Genomic DNA, 16350 nt, shown 5'->3' with positions numbered 1-16350 from the left:
ATAAAAGCTGCACTGTTTTTGTAACAGAAACTATACGCATATATAAATTTTTGATAGAGCTTTTAAAGAATTATCAGCTTATATGATATTATTCACAGGAAAAGAAAAAATTACGAATTAAAATTTTTTGTGAATAAAAGGCTTTTATTTTTGGATATATTAATATAAGAAAGAATGTACACATGTACATTTGGATAATTTTATTTCTTAATAGATTTCACAGAATTTATTTGAATATGGAACATATTTTTTATTAATAAAATAAAGTTGCGTAATCATGAAATAATTGTTTATACATAATCCATCGAAATATAATTTTCAATATATCGCTCCAAATTTTTTTAGTAATTTTATAAGCTGAATAAAACTATTATTCTTAAAAGTAGCACTGGTTACAATGCAATATGTTTTTCTTATTAATTAGGCTCCTCTATTCTCTCAATTTAACACTTAGCAATTTTTGGTGTTTATTAAAATTTCTTAAACATTAAAAATGTATAAATATTACTAATTATGTGAGTGGTCAATACCCTGCAATAAAGACAGTATATACCATAATTTTTCTTACTGGAAACATTTTGTAATCTCTTTTTTAGATGTAAGTATATACTACATTCTTTATTGTTTCTAAATCCAAAATATTTCAAATAGTATTGACGAATATATTATTACTTTTCTTATAGAATTTATATGAGAAAATTATTACACAAGTTACAAAACTCCATTGTTTTTAATCATTATGAATATAATTATAATGAAAATTGCTTTTCATATGAAATTTATTTTCATGTCAAAATAATGCAAATTAAAGAAACTAAATAACATAATACACTGAATCATTTTATATCTTTTAAGTACTATTTTGTATTTTATACAAGATATCTAATATAACAAGTAACTATAAACAAAATATAATTTGTAAAATGATATTATTAGATAATTATTATTAGATGATGTAAAATGTAATATATAAGTACACAATATAATAATATAGAATCAAGGAGATATGATGCATAAAATGAAACTATAAACTTTTAATACCTAAAGCACAGCACTTGTAAATTTATAACATTTTTAAATATATAAGTAGTTAAAATAAAGCAAATATATTCAGTTAGTGGCTTGCCTAGTAATATTCTTACAAAAATGAGTAAATTTAGTTGGTAGTACTAAAAACAAGCTACTTAAAAGTTTTGCACTTATGAAATAATTTTTATATTTTATAATTGTTTCAATTCATAAATCAAAAATTACAGTCTGTCGTACAAAAGTATACTGGCGTTGGTATGTAATAAAGGAGAGATTGTGGTCTAAACATATACAATCCAATCAGATATGCCTTGGTTTATAATTTATAATATCTAAGTTTTGCTGCAAGAAAATAATCCGGAACATTAAAACTACGTCTGCACCGAATGGAAATCTGAAAACGGTATCATTGTATTGGACTGATTGTCTCAGTCATTCAATACAAATCGCATAAAAAATGTTTGGTCTATTATGAAGCACAAATTGAAAGGAAAATGTATTTTAAAGTTAAGAATTTTAATGAACTACATTAAAAAAATATGGAGATCGCTATCTGTATCGTATCCCGAAAAATTAGTAAAAAGTATATCGGTATGTTGTCAAGCCATAATCGATAATGAAGGAGATTAGATTTATTATTAAGCAAGAGCATACTAGTGCTTTAGATATATTTTCAATCAAAACAAATTAATTTTTGTTTTGTAGGACAGACTGTACTTTAATTAGTTAATACAATAAAATAAAGAATTTATAATTCAAATATGTAAAAGTGATGTATCATCACATACTGCTTTTTTATTGAGTTACATGGAAAGTAAATCAATTTAATTTATTTAATATATTTATAGTTAAACTATATATGTACATATATTAATATGAGAATAAATAAAATTGAAAAATACCAAAATTTCACAAAAAAAGACATACTTGAATATGTATACATACATAGGATACATATATACAATTTTTACATCACAATATAGAAGGAATAAAATTTTAGAAATTAAATAAAAACTTTCCATTTAACTCAATACAGAAACCAATTTTAATATTAAAAATTTCGCGTTTCTTCGTTATTAAGTTAATGCAATTCTAATTATTTAATATAATTGTATTGAAATCCTTATAAATTGCTTCTGAGCTATATGTATAACAATAACATCGATCAATAACAATTATTCTAACATCTAGTTCATGATCGATGTAATACTAATTCAGACATTTGTATGTAAATATATAGATACAGTTTAAAGCTTAAAGGAACGTCATACCACGGTAATGTACGTCAACACTTACTAAATAGTACTTTCTTTGGTAAGTAAAATAAATAATTCATTAAAGTGTTTAAAATAATAATTGGATACACAAAATAGTTAAAATTAATCGCTTTAGATTTGCATACGTTTTCTTAGAAACAGAACATTAATATCTAGTAAGAAGGGAATTATTATAACATTCCGAAAAAATCACAGGAGATATAGTAAATACAGTGCTTAATTATTTCATCTTAGTAAAGATGTATAACTATTCTTAATTAGATCAAAGCTGTCTACAAAAGATTAAACATTATAATCAAAGGAAATCTAATACAAACTAATAGATATAAGCACATAACTAATTAGCAAAATACTTTTAAAATCGTGAATGACAATGAAGTCTCAGATCTTGTACTAATATACAAGAATTTTTCTTGTGTAAAATTTGCTATGTAAAATTTAATCTTCGTATTTGATAGAGTGTATCAAGAAAAATATATATGCAGATGATTAAAAAACTTATTTCTGAAAATGCAATATAATTTAGTGTTTTTTAGAACTAAATTTTGTTTATAAAAACAAAACCCACTAAAAATGCTACCAGAACATTAAATGTGATATACTGTAATATACATATACACAACTACTCTTTCAATTGAAGGTTAATTGCTCAAATGTTTTTATTACCAGCCCATTGTAGAAGTAACGTGAGAACCAACTGTAAAATCTTTGTATTGAGAAAAAACACAGATCTGAAAAATGTTTCAAATAAAATAATGAACAATTTGAAATAGTTTTATTTTAACTAACCTTGTCTTTTAGTCGTTGGCAAAGCTGTAATGCAATAGTAAGTAGTACTAAAGCATCATTTAACCATGGAACACTACATTCTGCTTGTTGTGTTTCATACTTAACACTACCATGTGCATTTTCTAATTGGTATATTGCTAAAACTAGTTTATAACTTTGAATATAAAAACTAATTGCCAAATTTTCTGGAAGATTAGGATTTAATGACTTCTGCAATACAAAAGATTGATAGTTTAGATATGAAATATGATATCAAGCCTAACTGTGTAAAGGATTAATATAAATCAAATATTACTCCAAAATGTTTACTCACCATATTACGGCTTTTAATGAGATCATCAATAGTTTTTTTTCTAGGAACAATTAAACTTGTACGACTCCGTTGAAGACAACCAAGTATGTTTCCTAATACATGCATAACTTCATCGGATGTCTTAAATGGATAATGACGATCAACATTATCTATGTGAGCAATAGCTTGTTGTAAATGATTAGCAGCATCTTGTATTTGTTGTAACTTCCAAGGATGTTCAGTTTGTATACTTGTTCTCATATTAATATTTTGTTGACGCTGTACTTTAAAATTAACTTCCTACAAACATGTTTTTTTTAGATAATAATATAGCTGCAAATTAACAAAATAATTGACACTTACTGCATTTGTAATACTGTCACCAGTTAAAACAGCAACACATTTCACTTGGTCATGTGGTGCAGCAAATACAAACCTATCTGTTTTATTATGTTGATCGTTGCCAAATAATGCTAATGGAAATCTTTGTGCACATTCCTGCAATATAACATACATTAACACAACATGTATGCATATAATATAAATAATAATTTCTTTACTTTGTTTTATGATAAATTCCAGAAATATATAATACCATTAAAATATTCCTTAGCTGTGATAGAGAAGAATGTACTTCTTCATGAAGCACCCATTCAAACTCCATTTGCTGAAAAATGTTGTAATTAAATTCTAATTGCTTTGTATAACAATGTGGACAATGATTAAAACGTTAATAAGAATTAATAGTGCATCATTTTGCATTTAGAGTTCATACATATCCTTTGTTACACAAGTATTTACAAATAATCATTAAATATATGCTTGAGTAAATTAATATTTTGTTCTACAAGTTTTGATATCTTACAGCTATTATTTATTTAAATATATAACATACTATACTCATGTCCAAGTAACAAATTATTTTTGTATATCAATTTTAGTCCTATATTCAATAAATTGTAAAACTGTATTGAATGAATATTTCTATATGATTTAATCAATCATAGTTATTAGAAAATAAACACTGTCATAAATTTTTGAAACAGGGTTACTGAATTGTGTATTCCTATATGTAAATAAGAAATAAACGTAACATCACAAAATCATTCACTGTAGGGAACATAACCACAAAGAACTTGTTTCAGTAAAAACAGTAAGAGTAAATTGATTAGTTCGACGATAGATAAGGTACACTATCATCGCGAACCGCGAGACGGCGAGGTCGCCTAAGTGATTAGATAAACGGTAAGTAAAGGCAAATAGCTTACGAGATTGTGAGCCTCCTCCTTCTCGCAGTCAGCCATTTTCTCTACCGGGTGATGCCTACCACTTGTTTCCTAGTTACTTAAGATTCTATATTTGTCTAATCTGTAAGATTCTTTTGTAGAATTTCTACTTTCTTCTTGGAATATCTCATTTATTACTCAACCTACGACAGAATGTCGACGTTACATTAAATGCCAAAGATAAATCCCGTCATCTTCAATGTGAAATTTTGCAATCTTAAATAGATAAATCGTTATCATTATAAGATATTTTTATGTTCTAGGATTAGTATGAATTATTGTAGAAATTTACCTATCAGTAAATAGACTCAAACAGCAATAAAATAGTGACATTTACCCTATTTTCATATTATAAAAAAAAAGGTAATTACAAGTTTATCTTAATAACATACTAACATACATCTAAATAATATTTTGTCAAAATCAAGTATTTACAAAATCTAAATTCTATATTGCATGTTAAATTTGCTATTTCATGTAAAAAAACTTTATTATTAAAACGAATAACAAATTATAGATTTTATTTACCATTTATTAAAAAGAGAGAAAAAAAGAGAGGGAGATCTTGATTAGATAACATTATGTATAAATATACTTAGAATTTGTAGAATTATCTGAAAATCCACAAATGGAATTACAAATATATTAAATATATAAAGAAAATATATTAAGCAATATTTTTTATCATCTTATCAAATTATTCTTTATTTTCAGCAATTGGTTCTTCCATTTATGTTTATAATATTGGTGGTATATTTCTTATCCTTGTAAGCTTAATTTATTATTAAAAATATGAGTCTCAAATTGTATTATGATTTATTATCACAGCCAAGTAGAGCTCTCTATATATTTTTAAAAGTTTGCGATATACCATTTGAAGGAAAGTTTGTAAATTTAGCGAAAGGTGAACATCTTAATCCAGAGTATCAAAGGATTCATCCTTTTCAAAAAGTACCTGCTATTGAACACAATGGTTTTAACATGATGGAGAGGTATTATTGTTTTTTAGTATGATATATAATTTGTATTAACAAGAAGAAATGAGTTAAATATAAATTTTGATTTACAATTATATACAAATATAATGTCATGTTTCATTTTATATGTTTAATATTTCAAAACTAGTAACTTAAATCAAAGTTATAAATATCAACTTTTTATCTTTATTCTTTGAATGAAGATATAAAATGAAAATCATTACAGAAATAAGAAAATGTATAAATTATAACATATTTCTATATAAATAATTTTATAATTTAATTTGCAAAAAACTAAAGAACATTGAATGTTTTATAGTGTTGCAATTTTGAGATATCTCTGCAAAGAATTTAAGGTAGCTAATCATTGGTACCCTCAAGACTTAAAACTTCAACTTAAAGTTGATGAATATCTTGAATGGCAGCATCTTAATACAAGACTAAATTGTGCTTCATACTTTTTTATGAAGGTAAAGAAATTCCTTTATCTATAGAGAATGATATTGAGTCTATAGACAATGATAATGACAAGAGAATGATATTCTTCCTACTGATAAAAATCTTTATTTTAGTACATGAAACCATTATTAACTGGAAAATCAATGAAGCCAGAAAGTCTAATGCAATATGAAAAACGCATGATGCAAACACTTGATGATCTAGAAAATTTCTGGTTAAAAGACAAAAACTTTTTAACTGGTTCTGAAATCAGCATTGCTGATATTCTAGGATCATGTGAGATAGAACAAGTTCGTAAGTAATGATATATGCATTCACTGAAAATGAAATAAAAATAAATAAATAATATCAGGAAAGTCTTGGCAGATAATTTTTAATATTTTACTATTTGGTAGAAGATAAACCATTTTCATAGTTAATATACAACATAAAAAATAATAAAAAATAAAGATTGTATTATTATATTACTATAGAAACGCAATTTTCAATTGTAGGAATAGTTGGGTATGATCCAAAAGAGAATAGGCCTCATTTAACTGCATGGATGAAAAGAGTTGCAGATAAAACGAGTCCTTATTATCAGGAAGCTCATGTACTTTTAAATAAGCTCACAAGTAAGGTAGAACAAGAGGGATTAAAAAGCAAGTTTTAATAATCATGAATTTTGAATCTATACTCACTCATTTAAGAATTACATAAGAATTTTTTTATAATTTTCTTATATTTGTTACAAAATATTTTTATTCGTAACATTTTAAAAAATCTGATTTGAAAAATATATAATTTGTTTTTTAAATAATTGCAAGAAATGTGAGTAATTAAGCTAAATTTTTTTATTAAACACGTATCAGGTACATATGTGTGTGAATGTAGTAGTGCTTTACTATACTAGATGTGTATGATACGAAGTATACCAGTCTTATTGCACAACAAAGTTATATTATAAAATATTAAACATATATATTATTGTTATTGTTGTATTATTATATGATACTACATTTGAAAACTACGTTTACTTTTGTATGAAAAAGCTATAGAAAAATATCTTTTTTACTCCACATAAAATACGTTTTGTGCATCAAATCAATATTCCGAAATTTATATTTCTAACCTAATTAATTTTATGTGACTTTCTTTAATTTTGGCATTTTCTTTGGGCATCTTTGTACGTGGACATACCAATGTTTCTCTTGGCACCGTTCATCACAATAAAAGGCCATTTCACATCCTAAACATTTAAACTTCGGTCCGATAATACCACAATTTGAACATGTGAGATTATGTGAACTATTCGGACTACGATTCACTTTACCTAGATGCGGTGTCTCGCAATTCCTAGTTTCAGTTTCTAATACATTTTTCGATGATTGTGCATGTGAAGGAATTAGTGGCATTCGATATTGTGCTGTTGGAACAATAGACGTCATCGTCGACTGCGCATCATTATTAATAACTGAATTTGTTTGCGCAAAATTATCCGTAGTTTTCACAAATGTTAATCGGTCGAATACAAAATTTTGCATTTGTTGATACTTAGTGTTTTCATGACTTTCTTTGTTAAAATTACTATCTTGAGTTAGATTAGTTACGTCACGATTAATAATTGATCTAGTAGCGCCCGATACGTGAGGTGGTTCTCTGTCAATGACATTTGGAATACCAGTAGGCGATAATGCATCCGTCTCAGTTCTATTATAAGTCAACGTATCTCGTTGCCTATCAAAGGAAGCAGCAGCGACAACAGCAGCGGCTGCTGCTGCGGCAACAACATCCGGTATCATTCTGTTCCGAGAAAATTGATTGTTTGTCGAATAGCCAATTAAAGAATTTCGAGGCAGGGTCTGATGAGAAGTTGATAAGGACGGTGGTGATAGAAATAACGATGGTAAACAAGTTGTGGTACCAATGTTGTTAGTGGTAGAGTTTCCTCGAAGACGATCAAACTCCAAATTACCCGAATGCTGTAGAGTGTTTGTCGATGGTGAAGGATACCTTACAACTGGATCTTGTATTATGGGGAAACGTTTATCCATATGGTGCATTGATCGCAAGCTTTCTTGCACAGGGAAATGAAATGGTAAGGAACCCGAGTGTAATCGTGGGTGATATGGATAAGGACCGTAAGGACAAATTGGTGGATGATAATTTAAGGCAGCACTGTTGTAAGGATCGATCTGTAATGTAAAAAATTATACGTGATTGTACTTCATCAGTGCACAAATATCTATACATTATTAATATTGGTATACTGTGATTAATAAGATAATATAATATTTGTTAATATAATATAATATACAATATAATACAAAAAATATATTACATAAATATTCGAATTTATTCAATAAATTTTCTGTATCTTTTGTAATAAAATACGAATATTACATCAACTATATTACCTCAATATTTTCAATTTTGCCGAAATAAAAATATTAAAATAGACTTATTCTACTTACAGTGTAATTATTCGGGTAAAATTGAGTCATAGGAAGTGGTGGACAAGCTCCAGGTCGTAAAGGAGGAACTGTTGCAACAGGTTGCGAAAGAGTCACGGATGCCGCAACATGTTGTAGTTGCTGTTGCTGATGATATTGCCATTTCTCTGTACCACGTTGAGGCGTTGAATTTATTATGTGATTGTTGATATTAGGTTCTACCATCTTTGGTATTTCAGACCCAGAAATTTGCTACGATGTATTATAAAATTATTCAGAGTATACAGAGAAATTCCAAAAGGAAATTAAAAAATTCTACTAAATTGCTCTTACGCGTGTAGTGTTTTCTCCTGGTACAAATGGCACATTTTCTGTGGCTTGTAATTTGGGTTTGGTTATTGAAGCTTGCTTTTTCGACATTCGAGCGAACCAGTTACCAAGAGTAGGAAATTGTTCAGTTATAGAATGATTCCCACTACTCTTCTGTACAGAATCAGCCAGAAGTTCTTCTCCTTTACGGTTCTGTCGCAACCTATATACATAAAATGTAAGGTAGAAATATAGATAATAAAATATATTAATTTTTCATTTAACTTACGCGAGCTTTTCCTGATTCAACATCGTTTGTGAAGAATCAAATTGAGTTGGCTGACCCGAACTCGATGAAACCTGAAACGAATTCAGCACTATGTATAGTATAAAACAATATTACAAATAAAATTTTATTTGTCTGAAAATTATATTTTACGAACCTTTTGCGAATTTATACTGTCTTCATGATTTGTCGAAAATGGTGCTTCCTGTCGATTGGATTCATAAAAATTAGGTTGTACTGTATGATCCATTGACGAAGAGAACTGTTTGGCAGATATCACCTCAAACGATTTGTTTCCTTGAACAGTTGTTGGTATTTCCACGCAATTAGCTACAGAACTTATTATGGGTCCAACATCCGGAAATTCTAAACACTTGATTTTTTCTGGTTCTTGGATCACAAGACGACACTGAGAAAACCCTTTGGTCGATTTATTTCTTTCGTCTTTCTTTTCCCGAGCCGCATGGTTGTTCTCTGGTGATTGAGTAACCTTGTTCGAATGATTGAAAGCTCTCTTATTTACACTAGAATTAGAACTTTCTATATCGACATTGATATTATTTTTATGGACTACAGGCATAGTCTGCACGTGTTTCTCAACATCTGGAGGATCTTTGTCCACGGAATCAGTTAAATCCTCAGGAAGTGGATCTGTAGAAAACGTTGATTTCATCAATTCTTCGTTCACAGGCCAAACTTTCCTTTCAACGACTTGTAGCTCTTCTTCCACTGAGTCTTGACTCGACGAGGTAGTTAAACATATCTTTGGTAAAATTGGTGGACTATTTCGAACCTCTTCTGGTAGAATACTATGACAATCCAGAGATGATCGTGGTGACAATTTAGGTGGTTCAGGTGATGACACCGGAGAACTGTTATTCGCTGAAAAATCTGTGTTCCTCTCGTTTAAATTTATGCATGGACACTTGTTATCAGAAGAATTCATGTTATCATTATTCTCATTAATCACTTCCTTAGAGATCGAGAGGGCTGCAGACAGTCTGTTATGTAATTTTGATAGATTTTCTATTTGCTTGTCGTAACGATTCATCACTTGCCTTAGTCCGATATTTTCTTGAGAGTTCGAGTCACTCGCCATTTGTTTAGCTAATTCCAAAGCTTTACTTTGTAGTTCACACAGTTCCTGTTTTAGTCTATTTCTCCTGTACTTTAGTTTGTAGTTATCGGTATTTAAAGTGGTGAAATCTGTGTCTTTCTCGAAGAGTATATCGTTCCAGTTATTAGAATTTGGACTAGGTGGTGATTGGGACGCTGTGTCTGTGATGATTCTATAGTTTGATTCGTGTTCCGACCCCGTGTCGATTTGAGAATCGTTGTATCTCTCTGTTTCTGTTGCTAGAAATAATATTTAAATCAAATAAAAAGATTTTGAACACGTCCATCATGGAATTACTTCAAAAGATTTTCTATTTAATCGTATTATTTTAAATTAAAACAAACAATGATGTATAATTAATTTTGTATCGTTACGTTCTACAAAATATAATACATGTTCTAAGTTTGGAATCGTTTTACTTAAATAAATATTGTAACAAAGATTATACTTTGGATATTCTATATATTTTTACGTATTATGTATATTCTATGTAATTTTGCTGTTTTAAGTTTTCTATAAATGCATAAATATTCGCGTTTAACGTATTAAGTAATACAACTTTTTAATTATTTTTAATTATTTATTATTACCTGTATGCACGACTTTCTTCAGTCTCAACGGAGGAACCAATTTATTTCCATTTTTTTCGTCTCTTTTCGCCGTGGAGGCAGCTCTAACGCACTTGTCGGTACAAAGATTCTGTACGCCTTCAGTTGCATTCGAGCCACAGAAATTTGTTAGGAACTCTTTAATCGAACTTTCCATACGTTCCTCTTTATTTTGTCTAGAATTTGCTTCCTGCGATTTTTTTTTCTTCCTTCTTTCTTTAACATTAGTCTCGTGTTCCATGTCATTATCATTTCTTTTCTTTATCATACTCAGACTTTCCACGCTTGAAATTTGTGGAACAAAGTAAGCCATCGAGCTTACGGTATCTTTTGATGCTTTAGAAATAATATCTTTCTTATTCGACAATGTACTGTTTGATTTCATTAATTCTACTTCTTCTACGTCCACGATAGATTTTGGTAAGATGAGAGATGATGAATCTTTTCGAGTGAATCTCGTAGGTACGGATGGTGCCGGAAGAATAGGTAAAGAACGATTTGGTTGTACCGGTATGAAGCATGGCCCACGGTCTCGTAAAGCAGTTGCTAAACTGTTGTTTCCATTACAATTTAATTTGCTTGAACTATCTGCTATTATAATTCGAGGTTCTGGAATGCAATGGCAAATTGCGCAAAGAAAACGAAATATCGATTAATTATATTTGATGATCCAATTGCAAAAGAATTTGTAATACGTATACTCGTAATAAGTATATAAATTGAAATAAATTTTGAAAAAATTACATCAAACACGTCGTATGAAAATGAAAAAATAATAAGCAGTGATTTATTGATTTATAATAAATTATAAGTTAGTGTAGAATGATTGTGATTCATAATTAATAGATTGTAGTATTACGTGTCCTATATTCAGTACCGTCATAAGGAAAGACTTGTTTAACGATTTTATGGAGAAATGTACATTAAAATGTGAATTGAAACAATATATACATGTTTTATAAATAGAAATTGTATAGGACCAATAATATCATAAACAAATTAAAGACAACAATACAGCTGTACTTCGATTTGTTATATCATTGAATCAGAAAAATTTTTAAATATTTCGTTTAAAAACCGTTTAAAAATTGTTCATACTAATAAATATATTTCTCTCTTAACAAGTGCTTTCCTCTAAAAAAAAAAGGACTTAAATTTTATTTCATGTCTTATCAATGACAATTATAGTGCCACTAAAATTATCTTCACCTATTACAATGTTCTGTACCTAATGCGATGTTCGTAGTGCACTTCTCGTTCTCATCTTCCTTTTCATTCGTCATGTCTGCCTTTACATCACAGAATCGCTTCAAAATCGTTTGTTTCCACGTGCTTTTCTCATCAGCTGTTAAATCAACGAAAATAGGTGTCTGTTGTTCCTGTGTATCAGAAATTACACTTTCTTTCGACGCGCAATCAAAATCATTTTCTTCGACCGCCCCATCGGACATTTTCAAAGCCTTCTCGTTTCCTTTCGAAGTCTCGCTCATTTTAAGACTTCTTTGAATTTCGCTGGAGCTACTGATCAAACAAACATCCAATTCCTCCTTGAAATTCGTGACATTTTCATCACAATATAAATGTTCCACGTGACAGGCATCTTTTTCTTCCGTTCCTTGCAGCTCGCTCGAAGATTCTTCAAGAAACGACAAACTTGGAGATCCAGAGGAATCTTTGATCTTCTTGTTAATGATACTGTTGCGAGATATCATTACCTTCGGCCAGCTGTTCTTGGTGAATAGTTTAAACGTCGGTTTCTGCTTCTTCGATCTTCCTCTCTGTTTTTTCTGCGAATCATTCGATTTACAACTACCAAGTTCTTTCATTTTTTGCTTTCTCTTCCAGCGTAAATGGTGGAGGTAGTAATGGTTTGTCCAGAGACAGCGTGAGAAGAGGGATAGGTTCTTCGTATCGATTTAAGTCGATGCGAAGCAAATTGATGGTTGCTTTTCAAACGTATTTGAGTTTGGTTTTTGGACATGGATATTTTATGGATTAAGTGACATTTAATGTTCTTAATTGTTCTTAAATGTGACATTTAAAATTCTTAGAATTTGTTTTACGGTTTTGTGTGTGTGTTTATTATTCACTAAAGTTTTTATTGAACTTAGGCATAAGAAGCGCGATAGAAAGTGCAACAATGAAATAAAATAGTTAACAAAAATTCAGAATGAAATTTTTCTGAGTCTGAACTAAAATTAGTGTGCTATCTTTTATTTCATGTAAATTGCACACATATATTTTTTACATTTAATAAATAGTTTAGGATATCGTAAAAATTTGTCGAGACTTGAAATATGTTTGTAAAGGGACTATATTTGGAAAATCTAGAATATTTCAATTTCTTCTAAATTTCTCTAAATGTTATGAAGTAACATATATCATATATTTAATGTATAATACTATAAATACTTTAACAAATTTTGTGCGCCATCTTATGACAAATTGTTTTGGAAACTGCGGATTAATTATTTATCACATAAAAGGTATAGAAATTACATAACACGCGCTTTCTTCTTTTGATTTCTTCATACCTTTACTATACTATATAGAAGTCGATTATACAATATGATGCACAGACATAAAACTCTAGTTAGCTATTACTAAGTTTGTAAAACGTATACTTGCTGATTCGCAGAATTGATTTCGATTTCAGTACTATCCTAATAATACATCTGAAGTAGTTATTGTTTTAAAAATAGTTCATTTCGCGTCTAAAGCATTTATAAGTCTAATATTCCTTAAAAAAATATTTTTTATGCGGGAAAAATTGCTTTCTTTTGGCACAGATATATCGGAACAAAACTGCCTTAGTCGCATTAACATAAAAGTAAAAATATTATTGTTTTAGTGTAATACAATAGTATCTACATTCTAAATATAAAAATGTTGTATCCGATTACTTTTATTCAGCACATATTTAATTCTTTACTAAAATCGAACACGTGATTTATTTTACTCGGTCTTTTATTTTATCAAATCGATTATTCATACTTACGATTTTCACCAAATACGTGTTATACAGTTGTTAAATATTATGTTTCACCTCCATTGATATACCTATGAAGATATACAAATCTTTTATAGACACGCATACACAAATATTGTCACAATAAAAAGATAAAATTATTTGTGATTCACAAAACTCTATGATTCTGTTCCACTGTCCTTATTCGCATTTGAAAAAATTATTATTTAAAAAATATATGTGACAATTTATTATATTAAAAAAAATCAAAAAATTGAAGAATGAGGAAAGAACAGAAAATAAAATATCATTTAACAAAAATAGTTTCGTGTAATTTTATATCTCTAAAATCTCTCATAAATCATTATTTTGAGGAAAATGTAAGAGAGAAAATGAAACAATGACTGCAGTTCTTTAAAATTCAAGGTGGAAATTATATTAAAAGCTAAATAAGAAGGAGTGGCAACAATCTTGTGTGTGTTTTGGTGCACGTGTAATTATATTCTTCCGAATAAACTAAAAATCGAATGAACAGTTAATTAAAAATAAAGATAGCGTGCAATTGGAAATTTTAAAACAAAAACCGCCTTTTTTTTTAGTTGAATGATTTTGTCCAATTGTAGGTATAAAACGTTATAAAACTATCAAATTTAACTATTCCGACTGGCACATGTTGTAAAGTAGATCGAGACGGTGTCGCGCGAAAAGTGAAGCCAGACACCAAGGAATCTTACACGTACACTCGTATTCCCACTTCTAGAAAAGTTCTTATTAGGGAAACCGTTCGCAATTGGCTGACTAGAACGCAGTCGTTTGGCGCAGCTCAGAAATACAATGTTTAGTGGCAAGACATGTAAGAAAAAGGACAATACATTCTTCTTTGGCATTACTTTCAAAGGACTTTTTCCTGTATATGGTACATTATCTTTGTTCATCGCCGATTGGAAGGAAGGTTGAAACGTGGTGAATGTGGTAGTTACAAATTGTTTTTTTTCCTCTCTTTTTCCCTTTCTTTCATATAATAAGGGAGCGTACATACTACGGGGGAAGATTTGAAATGATGCGTGTTTTCATGGAAGGGAAAAGAATATTTTATAACAGAAATACATTTGCTAATGTATGAACACGTAGAGTATATATCATACTTTGAAACAATAAACCTCTTTTTTACAGTATTAGAATTTATGTAGAATTTTAATGCTAAAATTTGTTAAGAAGCCGGCTTTCGTTTCATTATCTTCTTCTATTATCGTTATAATTATGGTTAACAGTAATTAATCACTTAATTACTATCTAATTTTTTCACTCAAAATTATTTTACAAATTAAATTTGCTGCCTGTGACAAAATATATATTAGAATAGAATAAATAGAAAATGTATTTTTTGGAGCTTCTTATAAAATTACTGTTAGTATTGTGGTGACATATGAATCATAGGACGAGGCGAAGCAAGAGCGATTCATGTTGTTGTGCCTCGGATTACGGATACCGCCTCGACATACGAAATTAGCGCGAGATTATCTCCAGGCAAAAACAATGTCGCCGTTGAGGGCAATCGTCGTTGCAAGTCGAATAGTTGAATAGTTAGCGAGTTGAAGAGTTGAGTTGTTATCGATATTCGAGTTTCGAACGAGCGAGAATTATGATCGGCATATACTATTTCTGTACTTGTACTTGATTTCATTTTAATATACACTGACTATTACGATTTTATCACTCGTTTCTTTATAAAACAATCCAACACGTTTAATAACATTTACAAATATAACTTTAATAGTTACTTATACTTGTTATATATAATCTACCTATTATTATTGTTACTATATTTGTATTCTATTAATATAACTAATACGTGCAAGCCATGAGCCAGCTTGTGGAAGAAACAAAAATGTATCTTTACTGATTCTATTGTATGTTCATATAGTGAATAATAGTATCTCGATATGCAATCGAGTTAAATTTAACTACTGCGTGTAAAATGGTCATTGTGTGTGGATGATATCGATCGACTTTTTTATTCTTCAGACGCTGTTTAATGCTTAAATGCAAAAGTTCCCCTTGCAAAATCGATTCGCCAAATAATCGGTGCGTTGGATATTTCCCACGAGAGACTCATCGAAGGACAGTTATTACCGACTGTATAAAGCATGATAATGGTTTGCTTTTAAAATTTTTAGAAGCACTTTGAATAGCACAAAATGAAAATTTAACGCTATTTTTTAAAAATTCTAGTCACAACATGAAACATAAAAATCATATGTTTATCAGGATATGTTGCAAAACTTTTACTTGTGCAAAAATTTTCTTTTGTATTGCCAAATTTGCATTCAGTATTAAAACGATGAAATAATAAACCTTTAATAGTCTTTGTTATTACACTCTCTAACATTTGTAATAAACTTATTGTTAATTGCTATTATACGTGTCTCTTGATTATTATTAGATAAGACTGTTTTGAACTATAATAAAAAACATGAATGGTATTCTCTTCTCTATCACCGACCTTTTAAAAATACACAAG

General features: G+C 29.1%; 4 protein-coding genes across 8 annotated transcripts in view; 2 read left to right on the top strand and 2 right to left on the bottom strand.

Annotated features, from left to right (window-relative positions):
• LOC139987572 (cilia- and flagella-associated protein 45) overlaps positions 1 to 16350 on the top strand; it is a 36104-nt gene that overhangs the window by 16542 nt on the left and 3212 nt on the right. The gene's annotated exons all lie outside the window — the stretch shown is intronic.
• Positions 451 to 4796, bottom strand: Rogdi (rogdi atypical leucine zipper). Of its 4 annotated transcripts, XM_072004270.1 has the most exons (7): positions 4656 to 4796; positions 3983 to 4054; positions 3751 to 3885; positions 3409 to 3687; positions 3096 to 3305; positions 2973 to 3037; positions 451 to 1423 (listed from the first exon to the last, which is right to left on the bottom strand). In XM_072004270.1, coding segments are annotated over exons 1-7 (798 nt in total). In that variant the 5' UTR covers positions 4692 to 4796; the 3' UTR covers positions 451 to 1422. The 4 variants fall into 4 exon arrangements, with proteins under 4 accessions (XP_071860371.1, XP_071860370.1, XP_071860373.1 ...); XM_072004269.1 differs by having other exon boundaries at positions 451 to 3037; XM_072004272.1 differs by lacking the exon at positions 4656 to 4796 and adding an exon at positions 4413 to 4532 and having other exon boundaries at positions 451 to 3037.
• Positions 4498 to 6910, top strand: LOC139987709 (glutathione S-transferase theta-1). Its single transcript, XM_072004273.1, has 6 exons — positions 4498 to 4632; positions 4937 to 5036; positions 5388 to 5665; positions 5970 to 6120; positions 6223 to 6403; positions 6604 to 6910. Exons 3-6 carry the CDS (start codon positions 5466 to 5468, stop codon positions 6759 to 6761), a joined length of 690 nt encoding a protein of 229 aa, XP_071860374.1. The 5' UTR covers positions 4498 to 4632; positions 4937 to 5036; positions 5388 to 5465; the 3' UTR covers positions 6762 to 6910.
• On the bottom strand, positions 6921 to 12844 carry LOC139987710 (uncharacterized). The gene is given in 6 exon segments (XM_072004274.1): positions 6921 to 8283; positions 8563 to 8793; positions 8875 to 9210; positions 9294 to 10486; positions 10844 to 11470; positions 12090 to 12844. Coding segments are annotated over 6 exon segments (4038 nt in total). The 5' UTR covers positions 12688 to 12844; the 3' UTR covers positions 6921 to 7230.

The sequence above is a fragment of the Bombus fervidus genome, chromosome 5 (genome assembly GCF_041682495.2).
Source record: "Bombus fervidus isolate BK054 chromosome 5, iyBomFerv1, whole genome shotgun sequence".
Lineage (NCBI taxonomy): Eukaryota > Metazoa > Arthropoda > Insecta > Hymenoptera > Apidae > Bombus > Bombus fervidus.
This window is presented reverse-complemented; position numbering and strand designations above follow the sequence as displayed.